The 13,490-nt window shown below is 39.8% G+C and overlaps 1 protein-coding gene across 1 annotated transcript in view; it reads left to right on the top strand.

Annotated features, from left to right (window-relative positions):
• TENM1 (teneurin transmembrane protein 1) overlaps positions 1-13,490 on the top strand; it is a 700,775-nt gene that overhangs the window by 599,906 nt on the left and 87,379 nt on the right. The window contains exon 24 of the mRNA XM_074360055.1: positions 6,699-6,931. Within this exon, the coding sequence (XP_074216156.1) occupies positions 6,699-6,931 (233 nt within the window). The remainder of the gene's footprint in view (positions 1-6,698; positions 6,932-13,490) is intronic.

Here is a 13,490-nt window from a genome sequence, read left to right as displayed (position 1 = left end):
AACCAGCCTCAAGCACACTCACCCAGTAATTTAGAAGCTATGAAAACAAGCAAGTGTCTAGAGACAAAGAAACTCAGAGGTTCAAATGCCCAAGGCCAGGTTTCTAATCACATCTCCCCACCCTTACCTTTTGATCTTTTGTGTCAACCCATAGGATACCCACCCTTTTGAGGCGGGCCCCCTGAAACAGAAAATTCAGTGGATTCTTACCTGTAGCCCAACTAGTAAAATCCCAGCAAGATTCTCTTCAAAAAGAATCGACTCAGTTGTTGCAGATAACTTCAAATGAAATCATTTTGTTTCTTTTCTTCTTTCCTGATGTTCCAAAGAATAAGAACATTTTTCTCATTTAGATAAAAAGATTTGTTATCTTCATGTTTTTCAAAATGACATAAGGGCCAGGTTTAAAAGGATTTCAAATTTTAAATGACTATATTTCACAGATGATTATAGCCTTTTAATTCTGGGCAGATTTGACCCAAAGTCAGGCCTATACACCGACTTTGCTCTCTGTGTGAGAAGCCCCACACCAGGTCCCAGAGTGAAATACCGCAAGCAGTGCCCTGTGCCAAGAGGCTTGCAGATCAGGGGTCCCCCGAGTATTTTCTGCTTCTGACCTGACAGTTTTGTTTTGCACACCCCAGTTGCCGTCTTGGAGCATGGGTAGCTGGACAACACAAGGCCCTAGAAGTTTGATGTACGCGATATTTTATTGAAGCTATTTTGATGCAGCAGTTTTGATGCCAGGGACATTTTGTCATGGTCAAAGAAAAAACTTTCATACTTTCAATTTGTTTTTTTTTAACATTGCTAAGTAATATGCTAATGTGTACAAGAGATGTCCCTATCTTATGTCTGCGATTATATACGTGGCTTAAGGTTGGGTTTTAGGATGTCTTTGGCACACAAGATGATAATAGAAGAGTGAATTTGCATTCTGATACATGGCTTTCAAAACAGAGTCTAGAATGGTCAGACCCTGTGCCATGGCTGCTTCTTCAAAACCTAGCCCAGTGGTTCTTAAACCTGCCTCTGCATCAGAATCACCCGCTGAGGTGGTTAAAGATGGAATTCCTGGGCCCCACTCCCACCCTTTTGGGATTCGGATTCAGTGTGACTGGGGGCAGCCCCAGGAAGTTGCATATGCAGCAGGAACCCAACTGATTCTGATGAAGACTGTCCAGAGAAAACTTTTTGAAAAACTGCCTTAGAGATTTGCCCACCCACCAGGCAGGATATTCAGTCACCTTGACTCCATCTCAGGAGGAGCACCCGGAAGGGATTGGATCCGCTCTGCTTTGTACATCTGACTAAGCGATCCCTGTGGAGTCCCTCTAACAGCCACAAGCTGAGTTAGGAGCGCGTGGGTCTGGTTAGACTTGGCTTGTTGAATGATACTGATGACTCTCTGTTTGCTTTTACTTGCCACTCGTGGATACCTTGTGCACCCTAGAAACAGAGACACCAGACATAGGTAAGCAAATCACGTGGGTGGCTGCCTAATGCCCCTTTTGCCTGAGAGGCCACCTCCTAATAATGTGCTAACAGGGAAACGTTACCTCTTAAGTAAGTTTACAGGAATAAGGTGAAGGTGAACTTGGAGGTTGTAACTCAGGTAAGTGTCTTCCAAAAGGAGAGTGTGCCACTAAGTGGGAATTTGCTGGAGAATCAGAATTCACCAAAAAGAAAACAAGATAAGTGGAAGCTGGCAGTTCAATACTTCACGGGAAAGCAAGGCCTTAAGTCTCATTGTTTTCCTTAGGTGAGATCACAAATGAGTCTGTAAGTTCAAATAGATTCGACGTTTGCAAGGTGCAGGTAGAGAGAGAGGTAGCACAGCCATCTTCCTGCTTCCAGACATGTGGCTGACGAGTGTAGTAAGAGACAGTGACCATGAGGATCTTCTTGAATAAGATTTTCCTTTCTCCTTTTATGCAACCTCAGGGTTTCTATTTTACCCCACCAAAAAGAAATAATAGAAAAATTCTAAACTGACCATTTACCAATGAGGGCACATAGCTCTGAAATTAGTCATAATGAGTATTTCTGTTCAATTTGTTTATGCATTACACTTGTCAGAACTGTTCTAAATTACCTGAAATTGCAAAGGACAAAATTGAATTTGTTCACTTTCGAATGACAATTGTCATCAAAATGGCACTGATAGGGTTTGTAACTTGCATTTCGTTTGGGAGATGCCACTTCCTAAATGCCAGTGCACAAGATCAGCCTTGCTACTTTGGCATAACTGATTCCTTAAGCAAATTAAGTTGGTTGTCAAATTGCTTACTGGGGAAGTGTTGCACAGTATTAATTATAAGCATTAATTGCCCATTTAACAATCTGTATGATTTTAAGTAGCATGAATGGAGTGATCTTTGCTAAGTTGAAGGGCGTTGCTCGAATGTAAAACTAGCCAGAAGGTGACAATAGGTCTAACGCTGAAGTTATAAGAGAAATCTTCATGTATCTCAAATCACAATATGCATTTAGACATGAGGGACTAGAACAAATTGAAATGTAGTCCAGTGGTTTTTCTTTCTCAGGTTTGGCATGTTTTCACAAAGTAGAAAGAAACCAATCTCAAAAGAGCTGACGTGCACTTGGGAAATGGCATGAAATGGCAAGAAATTGCATCTCAGTATAGGAGACCTTCCTGACTGTTGGCTGTCAAGAAAATAACAATCAGATTTGAATTTGGGGCATTGGTCTATTCCATTTTCTAAAGGCCAGTGTGCAAAGCTTGAGGACAGCCTCGCTGAGCGACATAGGATGTGTTGGTCAGTTAAACGAAGACAGGAGCACTGATTTTTTTTTTTTTTTTTTTTTTTTGCCACCTTGAGAACAAGAGTATTGTGAAGGGATTTATTTTGCACACACAGTCATATATGATCTAATCTAATCTTAGTCCAGGCCCGGACTTTTTAGTGACCCTGGGTGAGCCTTCTATGTGTCTGAGTTTCCCCAGCTGAGATTTGAGGAGAATGATAATTCCAACTTTCCTCACAGGCACATTGGGGTTATTCAATAATAAATGAATGTAATGCATTCCAAAGTGCTTTTGTGCAAATAACATTTCTGTTGGAAAAACAGCCTGTGGACTTCTCCTAAACAAAACATGATTAATCTGGCTCAGTTGAAATGTCCACAAACTGGCTACCAAAGTGTTGAAGGTTATTTCAGGGAAGGGTTGTGACCCTTTCTTTCTTCTAGAAAGATCTAAGGGCACTGGGAAAAATTAATTCTGAAAGCAGAAGTGCAACTAAGTATGTCAAAACTTTTACTCAAACCCCTATTTAAGCAGTCTTTGCTTCAGAGGTGCTTTGTCTGATATGACTGCCAAATCAATTCTGGAGTCTGTTGGGGCCCTTTACAGTTTATTTACAGCAGCTGTCATGGTGGGTCCAGGGTTGAAGATGTCCCTGGAATCTACCGGATTCTCTTATTTGATGAAGGTAAGTAGGAAAAATCAAGTATTCCAATTGGATTTGATTTTTTTTTCCAATTAAAACCATAAACTGGGTCTCAAATCAGTATTTGCCAGCCTTACTATCATTAACACACATAAATATGCTTAGAGGGCAGATGCAATTACAAATACAATCAGGAACATGCCAGTCCTTAAGAGTATTTTAATTATTCTGATGATCCTCTCTCCTCCATTTTGCTTGACTAAGTACCCAAGGCCTGAACTCTTCCATATCTTAGTTTCATGTCTAGCAGTTTATTTTAGTTCAGCACTTACTGAACGTCGACCTTGTCAGACACTCTGTTGGCACTGAGGTACAGAGAGGAATAAGGTTCCTATCTGTAAAGAGCTCACAGTGTAGTTGGAGAGAGATATATGTGAAAAAACAGTACTTACACCCAGTGCTCAGATCTCAGTTTCTAATACCATTCTCCAGTAAAAGGAACCAGGGGTCTTTGGAGAAATGATTCATTCTAGTCCTGGGGAAGGGATTATACAAAATAAGCCTGGAGCATTTGTAGTTCCAGAAAACAAGGAAGTGCTCAAAACAAAACAAAATGCCCACATTGACATGCGGGTATTTAAGGGGCCCCCAAGCCAACAGAAAGAGCTCCTAGTGGCCAAAGCTCGAACAATTTGACCAGCAAAATAAAGTAGCATTGAATTTTAATGCAAAGTATAAAGCAAATATTCACAAATCCATACTGATATAAATAAATGGTTGAATTCATAAATAAATAGAGGAGAAAAGACAAAGCACTCATGAAGAATTCCAAACAATGTATGTAAGTACTCGACCCTCAAGGAGGTGGAGTATAATTCCCCTAAGTGTTGCCTTCGCAGAGTGACTTCCTTCCCAAAAGTACAATGTGGAAAGTGGGAGAGAAAGAGTTACTTTACAGTGGAGACACCTGACAAACACTACCTTAGCCAAGCGATCGAGGTCAACATCAGCAGTGATAAGTCATGTTGATACTATGTACCCTTGATTTGATTTGATGAGAAGGGCACTTTACCCTTGTGGTCTTCCTCCCCAAAACCTGTAACTCCTGTCCAACGATGAGGAAAAGAATCAGACTCTTTCTGGTGGAGAACATCCTACAGAATCCCTGACCAATACTCCTGTTAAGGTCATCAAACACAAGGGAAGTCTGTGAAACTCACGCCCCAGAGGAGCCTAAGGAGACATGAAGACTAAATATAATTTGGTGTCCTAATTGAAATCTTGAAACAGAAAAAGGACATGAAGTAAAAACTAAGAAAATCTGAATAAAGTATGGACTTCAGCTAATAATTTTAAAAAATAATACTAGTACAAAGTGATAGGTGCTTCTAAGTCACGTGTCCCTCCTCTCCGCTCATTTCTCTCCCTTTCTACCTCTGTTGTAACACTCGGATTTGTGACACTCATAGCCTGTTTACTGATCTGACTCCCTCACTAGACTGTGACTTTCATGAAGAAAGAGGCTGTGCTGTGCACACAAGGTGATCTCCAGACCATAGCACAGTTCCCAGGCACATTGTTTGCACTTAGTAAATACTTTTTAATGAACTGATGAGCAAATACACAGTACAGAAATGCTACCAAGGAAGAAGTGCAGGTGAGAGATGGTGGGGCCTTAGACTGACTAATGACTGTGGAGATAAAGAGAAGGCAGCAGATTGGAAAAGAGTTTAGGAGGTAGAACTTTTTTTAAGTGATGTTTTACTGGATATGAGGAATGGTGGAAAGAAGGAGCAGGAAAGAATGGCTTCTTGTTTCTGGCTTAGACAACTGGGTGTGAGGCAGAGTGCTGGGCAGTGAGCACATGAGAGAGAAGACAAGGTTGCTCTCCTCCAAGGTCTCATGGTTTATTGGGGGATACAAGTACATTTTAAAAAATTAATGATATTTAATCCCCAGAATAGAGGTAAGTGTAGTGCAAATAACAGTGCCTAGAGATTTAATGACAGCTTCCTTCAGAAGATGATGCCTGAGTAAAGCCTTAAAAGACATATAAGAGTTAATTATTAAGTGAAGAAAGGAATGTGTTCCACACCAAGGAACATTTAAAAGTTTGTAGAGCTTTTAAAGATGGGAGCCAAAGTATCAGAATAACCCTGGAGGCAGTATAGGGGGCAGAGGGGTTGGATTTAAGATTTTAACACCTCCTATGGGCAGGACTATGGACAATATTCTAGGGCAGAGATGACAAGAGTTAGAACTAATGTGATGGCAGGAAGGGTACAAGAAGAGAAAGATTCTGAAAGCTAGTTTTCAGGCACAGTTGCATGTGGAGAGAAAAGGAGGAAGTAAGGGTTAGACCTTCCAGGTTTGGAGCTTGGATGATGTCAGCAGTACATGAAACTTCAGTTCAAGCAAAATGTTCCCAAAACCAAAGTTCCTGCAGCCATCAGAAAAATGAAATTAGGAAGAATCAAAACTAATGAACAACCTCAGCCACGTATGCAGATAAAAATAACACAGGACCCTATGTGAATATGTAATTGAAGAGTTTCGGAAATAACCAAAATACAATCAAGGTTAACTTGAGTGTCACCTTTAGGCCGTATAGGTGATTGTGATTATACCGAAAAAAGATCAAACATAATCACTTCTATTATGCACTGAAAGAAGGAAAAATGGATTAGAGAAGTGTAGTGGTCAGCTAAAAAAAGGAAGTTTGGCGAGGAGAGGTTTGGCACAATGTATCTCCAGCACAGACCTCCATAAGCCACCCTCCTCAAGTTTTGTGCATGCCTTTCAATTTCCAACAGGAGCCTGAGAGGATGGTAGTGACCCCACGTGAGGCAGAAAGCTCAGAAGACAAGAAGTAGGTTTTTGAAGGATGGGGAAGGCAGGAAGAGAATGACTTCTGTTTGGATTTGTTGAGTTTGAGGTGACTGTGAGACATCCAGGCAGTCATCTAGTAGGTCATTGGAGAACTGGGTATGACAGGTATGTATGAGAAAAAGGATCTCCTGGGATTTTCTCTCTTCTGCTTCTTCCTCTACCTCCAAATGGATGGTGTTGGCATATTAGGATCATTACAATTTAACAGTACACGTTGAATTTTTTATACTCAGACCCATTACTGGAAAAACAAAGAGGTATCCATCTTCTCAGTACATAAGAAGGAAAATACATTCTTTCATCTCTTAAGAGAATTTTCTATTTGTGACAAAAGGCGGGCCCTGGGGGGTATACTGAACAAATTGCTTTGAATAACTTTATTTTTCTCTTCCTTAGCACAAGTCCTGCTCACAAATACTATCTGGCTATGGACCCTGTGTCTGAATCACTTTACCTATCAGACACCAATACTCGAAAAGTGTACAAGTTGAAATCTCTTGTGGAGACAAAAGATCTGTCCAAGAATTTTGAAGTGGTGGCCGGAACAGGTGATCAGTGCCTTCCCTTTGACCAGAGTCACTGTGGAGATGGAGGGAGAGCGTCGGAAGCTTCACTGAACAGCCCTCGAGGTAAAAAAAAAATCCTTTTGTCATCTAAAGATTTCATTTGACTTCACAGAATCCCAAGAATGTTGCTGCACTGTTGTCCACCCCTCTCTGAAGTCTATTCTGGAAGATAGGCACACCCAGGACTAATTTGTGGCCAACATGCATTAGAATAGTCATAACTGTTACAAAAATATTAAAATACTTCTTTTCTGGTTGGTAAATAATTGTTGACCAGAACCCACTGTCTCCCTGGTCCCTGACCCCCACCCATCCCCAGGATCTTCCTGGAGACTCCCTACAGCCCAACAACTAAAGGGTTACCTCCCGGCCCAGCAGAGCCTCAAGGAGGAGGGCTTTAGCACTGTGGCCCGCACTGGTTGGGGTCAGGTCTGTGCCACCTTCTACTACTTTCAAATATATTGACTATCTCACAGACTTTAGACATTTCTGGCTTTTGTGTAGCAACCAACCTTTAATGAACCTTCCTTCCATTAATTTATCATTTATCTAAATCATTCTTAAAGCTGTTTATATTTTCAATTTATATCACCCCTACTATAACAAATTCTTTTTTTTTTTTTTTTTGCCTTCTGTGAGAGACTGGCCTTACTGTTATTCATACTAAATTTAACTTCTCAATCTTCAAGGGCCAACCCTCTATTCTGTTGCCTGGGATTTGTAAATAAATCTGTGTTCCCCAAGTCAGCCTCATGATTTTATAGACTTGGATCATATCTCCATCTTAGGCCACTAACCTGAAGGACAGTTAACTTTTAAGTCTGTCATTGTATATTATCCACCTTTTCTCCTTAATTATTTAATCATTCTTCTCTGTTCCTTCTCCAAGATGTTGTGTGTTTTTATTTCAGTAAGTTTTGTGAAGTATTCATTTTAGTGGGTTTTAAGAACCTAATTTTTTTTTTTACTATTACATACATAATCACAACTGTTGAAGAAAAATTAAAAAAGAGAAAACACAGAACAAATACATTTTTAATTAAGGTCACCCATAATCCTACCATATCTAGAAAACCACTGTTAACATTTGAATATATATCCTCCTAGACTTTTTTCTCCGCATATCATATATTTTATTATCTAATGATGAAATCATACTATAGAATGCTGTTCTGTAACCTGCTTTTCATACTTAATGTATTATGAACACCTTTCCATGCCAAAAAATATAGTGAGGTCAATATGTTTAATTTGTTAGGCGGTCACTTATTATTTCAAATATTAAGAGGTTACGCTTTAGCTATTTGACATTTGCCATATGGGGATTAAATTTCAACTACAATCAGAATTTAAAGCTTTCCCTTTCTTCAAGGCCATACTCAAGGCCTATGTCCTTTCATAAAGCCCTCTGGCTAACCCCAGCCCATTAAATCTGAATTTCTGTAACTGTGTCTACACTACCCAATTAGCACCTGATTACATCTTGCCTTCTTTTACTTTCCAGTTCTTTCATGAATGTGAGGGGTGTTTTTTTTATTACCAAAGTGAGCTGCTTGAGATGAGAAACTACATCTAATATTTCTTTTGACTCTTCCCCACCTCCATAGCAATATCTTGCACAGTGTGAGATCCACTACACATGCTTCTTGTGTAATTGATCAGTTAGGTAACTCTTATCCATACTCAAGTGTTCCTAAAAGGAACTTCAGTGGCACTTAAAGGGGATGACCTTGTTTCCCTAAGGGAACGTAAGTACCCCCACCCACAAGTATCATGGTAAAGTGTTTGGGAACATTACTTTTTTTCTCTTGTGCCAGAACTCTTTTGGTACACATAGTAGGTCCAGAATAAATATTTAATGAGTGAATGCGTAACTCAGGTGCTATATATAATCAGCTCATCTTTCAAGGAACTGCATCAGGCTGGGTCCCACCTTTTACACAGGTTTAAAACTCTTGCAGATATTATAAAGATTTCTACATGAGAAATAGGGAGGAATCAAGCTTGTATTGTGCCTGAAATTGACATCCTCCTGAGTTGCTGCTAATATGAAAACCACTCATCTCACCTACCACATTCAACCTGCCACACAGAGGACAAATATCTCAGCTTTTCCAAATAAAGGAAATAATTGGTTCACTGCAATTTTTTGTTTTTGTTTTTGTTTTTGTTTTTGTTTTTGTTTTTGTTTTTGTTTGGCTTGGAAAGCAGCAGTAATAGTCCTGATGAGCAGGATTTACATGAATTCTTGATACATCAGTAATGAGAGTGCCAAAAATTTATGTATCTATTAAAGTTAGTATTAAACTAAGTTTTTCTTCTTGTCACAGCTAGTAGTGCATTTTCCTTTGGCTTGATTTACCCAACTTTCTATCTAAGAGTGGCCTTTACAATAATCTGGTACACTTTATTCATCCCGAGGCGGTAAGGGACCCTAAGAACAGCTGGCCCAGGCTTCAGACAGCTGAACATCTAATCCATCCAAGACAGCTTTCACATAACGTACTAAAGGCTGCTGTTGGTAACATCTGCTGTGATCCAGTGAGTGAATGAGGATGTTGAAAGGAAGGTAATGTGTGGCTCACACTTAAGTGTCCATCACATCTCCTTCAACCATGTTAAGAGTGCTTGAGGATCCTGTTAGTGATCTTCAAAATCACTCAGATAGCTGAACCTATGTCCAGACATCAGTTGCTCTGAAAATGCTGGTCAGACCTGCCTAGCTAGGGCATCTATCTCCACGCTGAATACAGACATCACTTAACCCTTGGCAGTGAATCAGGAATGAGATTCTCATTATATGGAATGCTGCAGGGCAATTTCATAGACTTCCATAGAAGGTGGAAAAATCATGTGAGAAGTCATTAAAGCACAGTGTGCAAATTGAGGGGAGAGTATTGCTAATTGCTAATTATGTCTTTGAGGTTCTCCTGCAGGTTCTTTATCTCTTAAGAAAGCCCAATTTGTTTGTTGCCTTACAGCTACCGTGCACGTCAGCTCCTTCGTCCTTCCCCCTTAGAAGACAGCAAATGTTTAATGGATTTCTTTAAGGAGAGGTTTGATTTTTCTCTCCACCTAGAAGCTAATAAAGAAAAGCTGTAGATCAGTAGAAAATGGAAATGTACATCTAGGGAGCACCATTTCTAGGTTAGGAAAGAGAGCTCGCTCTAAGACTTTAACAAGCAACATATTGCAATTACAGGCAGACTCTCCAACATGTCCTTAATTATGCAAGGTAAGTCAAATAAATGTTAATCTGCAAGACAGCTAATTTATTTTCTGAATCTATTCTAAAAATAGGATGAAATAAAATTTGCTTTTGAGATCATTTGTCCTAACGTTGGAATAAATTATCAAATGGGATTAAAACCAGTCACCAAAAGGTGAAAGGTCAAAAGCCATGGGATTTGGGTTTTGGGGTTTTGGGGGGTTTTTTTTTTTTTTTTTTTTTTTGAGAAATGGCAGCAAATTTTGCTGAATACTGGGTTATGGAGCCTAGGCTTTCATGTTCAATCCAGGTAATGCCACTGTTTCTTTGGGCTTTTTTCCTCTTAAATTATATTTTTGTTGTATTTCTTTTTTTTTAAATGGAGGTACTAGGGATTGAACAGAGGACCTTGTGCATGCTAAGCACACACTCTCTACCACTGAGCTATACCCCCACTTCACTCTTTGAATTGTCCTGTGTAAGTGACTACCTCCCTGAACACTGACATAGACTTAATGATGCCATTGACTAGTTTTGTTATGCAGGGCTGGTCATTTAAACACTGGGTACTGAGATTTCTCAGTTGTAAATTGAAGGGCTTGGGATGATCTCCCTCCCAGCTCTGATGTATTAAAAAGCCATAGCTATAACTTACTGAGTGCCTGTTGTGTGCTGTACACCGTGTTAGATATTTACACACAGTATGGCTAATCTTCACAATTCACAAGGTAAATAGTGTTATCCCCATTGCATCGATGAGGAGACAGAGACCCAGCTAGGTTAGGAAATTTACCTAGGGTCAGACAGTTCACAGATAACACTGGATCTCAAACCAGGTCTGCCTGACTCCAAAATCCATGAGGCAAAAAAAAGGGAAAAAAGCCTCTGATGCCTCCACTATACCACACTGCCTCCCCTTCAGCTAAAATCTGTGATCTCTGTTGGCTTCTCCTGGAGGGTAGGAAATAGTGGAAAATACTTTTCAGTCTAGTGACATGTATTCAATAAGAACAAAATATTTTTATTTGGAAGATAAATAACTTTTAGTCTAGTTTCCTTCTCCTATTAAAACTATTTCTCTGATTTTTCTAACCCAGTAGTGGACCCATAGAGCACATGACAGCATTTGCATCATCTGTAAATGTAATTGCTCAGATAAATCTCCAGGAAACCTTGTCACATCTCTTTGGAAGATTCTGCAATTAGGAACTTCACAACTTTTTCTTAAGAGATGGAGTCAGGAAACCTTAACTTTATTAAATTTATTGACTCTTGACTACAACTGGTAGCTAAAAAATGTGTTTAAAGGAAAAATGGAAGTTTTCCTGAATGGAGTTTTGTATAAGATAGCCCCTGGGTTCTTCTCCTGGGAAGAAGTCTTCATCTGATCCAGTTTTACGCACTTTGATTTGAATCCCAATAAAGAGAAACATTTGCCATTTTACTCATCAATACTTCAATGTAATGGGGCAAGGAAAAAAGTTTAGCAAAGAGGTTGATGGTGTGCTAATCCCTGGCATTGTATATGAGTTTGAATTGACTTTGAAAGATGCTTTTAAAACATGCATGGATGATGTAGTTGAAACTTAGGTTCCATTTATTATTTTTACTGCAACTTTCTTTAATTCTACAGAGAACTCAAACTAATGAGTCATGTAATAGATGTCCAAGTACTTAAGCAGAATGTGAAATGGTACTAGGTGGGGATATAAAATAAAATTTGTGACAAGCTGAATACATTTTTTTTTAAGTAGATACAGAGGGTGAAGGAGTGACTGGACAGGATGAAATTAATCAATGATTTAATTTGGTTTTCTTGGACCTCACTAAAGATTACATCTCTCTTTTCATGTGCATCTTTAAGCATACTGACCTGAGAACTCAGCAGGACTTAGGCAACATCCACACAAGTACAAACAGCCCCTGAGCTGTTCCCAAGGAGGGAAATGATCCTTAAAACTTGACTGCTTCCAAAAGTGTTTTTAGGTTATTCACAAAGGAGTTCCTTAAACTTTATTGGCAATTAAGAAGCTGGGTATGATAAAGTTTAGACAAAAACAATCTGTTTTTGTCCCTACCCAGATCTATTTGAGGTACATTCTGAAGCTCTACTGCTTCCCCAGGTATCTACATGCTATTCTGAAAGGCTAAATTTGGGATTAATGGAAAGATGCTAAAACTCTAATCAGTGACATCTTGCTGATGTCACTGGTATCTGTGAGCGAGAGAGTATAGTGCACAAACAGGTATGAGAATGTTCTTTTGGTTCTGTCCAGTGGGGTGCGGTAAGGCTTTCCCTAAATTCCTCTAGTACAGGAACCCTTATGGTGAAATTGACCATTTGGGCTGACAGTAGGACCAGCCCTCACCAAAACTGCAGGCAAACTACAGCCTGAGTAAAATGAATGGTATATTTAGGAAACTATAAATCATTAAGTATTATTAAAGTAAAAATATTTGAGGGTAATAGGAGGAACAGGGCAGGAGTAAGAAGTTTGGGCTTTGTTCTCTAGGCAAAGGATTTGAGGCAGGAAAGTGACAGAATCATCTGATGCATGCATTTTTGATAGATTATTGTGACGGTAAACGTGCTGGAGCGACGCAGGAGCAAAGAAATCATAGGGCGTACTAATATTTATGGGGTAGGCAATGGAGGGGGATCTAATGAAAGAGGCAGAGAACAAACCTTCACAAGAAGAGGAACTGAACAAGGAAAGCTTAGTATCCAGGAAACTGAGGGAATAGTTTGTTTCAAGAAGGTGTGGAAAACAAGATCAAATGTCACATTTGTAGCCACTGGTTTAGGCAATGAGGAGCTCATTGGTGACCCTGCCATTGGTGGTTTGAATGGTGATAGAAGCAGAAGCCAGATTTCAGTCATTGGATGAGCCAGTGAGAGGCGGGAAAGTAAATACCACTAGAGAAGATCACTCTTCTGAGAGGCTTGGATGTGAAAGTGGTAAGTAGTGAGAGGACAAGGCACCCAGGGCAGGCTTTTTCTGTAAGAGACACAGTAACAATTATAGGTAAATGGAAAGATACAGGAGACAGAGAATAAATGATGAAACCAGATCTGGAGGAAACTGGAATAGACCTTGAACGGGAGGGGAGATGGAAGAGACCACCCTAGAATAATGTGTAGGTATAGGGATGAGGATGTTTGTGGATAGAAGAAGCTAGACGGCTGATGGAACTCCATTCTGATAGCCTCAGTGTTCTGGAGAAATAGACCTCTTCTGCTGAAAATGAGGAAGTCAGGTTAGGCGTTGAGGTATGTGGGAAAGATTTGAAAGAGCCACTTAGCAAAGTCAGCTTTCTGGGTGAGATCAACCTTCTCCCACCCAGGGCCAAATTCCCAGCACAGCTTCAAGGCACTTCCTGTGAGACTTTTCCTCCCCTATCCTTGTCCTAGAA

The sequence above is a fragment of the Camelus bactrianus genome, chromosome X, assembly GCF_048773025.1.
Source record: "Camelus bactrianus isolate YW-2024 breed Bactrian camel chromosome X, ASM4877302v1, whole genome shotgun sequence".
NCBI classification, from domain to species: domain Eukaryota; kingdom Metazoa; phylum Chordata; class Mammalia; order Artiodactyla; family Camelidae; genus Camelus; species Camelus bactrianus.
This window is presented reverse-complemented; position numbering and strand designations above follow the sequence as displayed.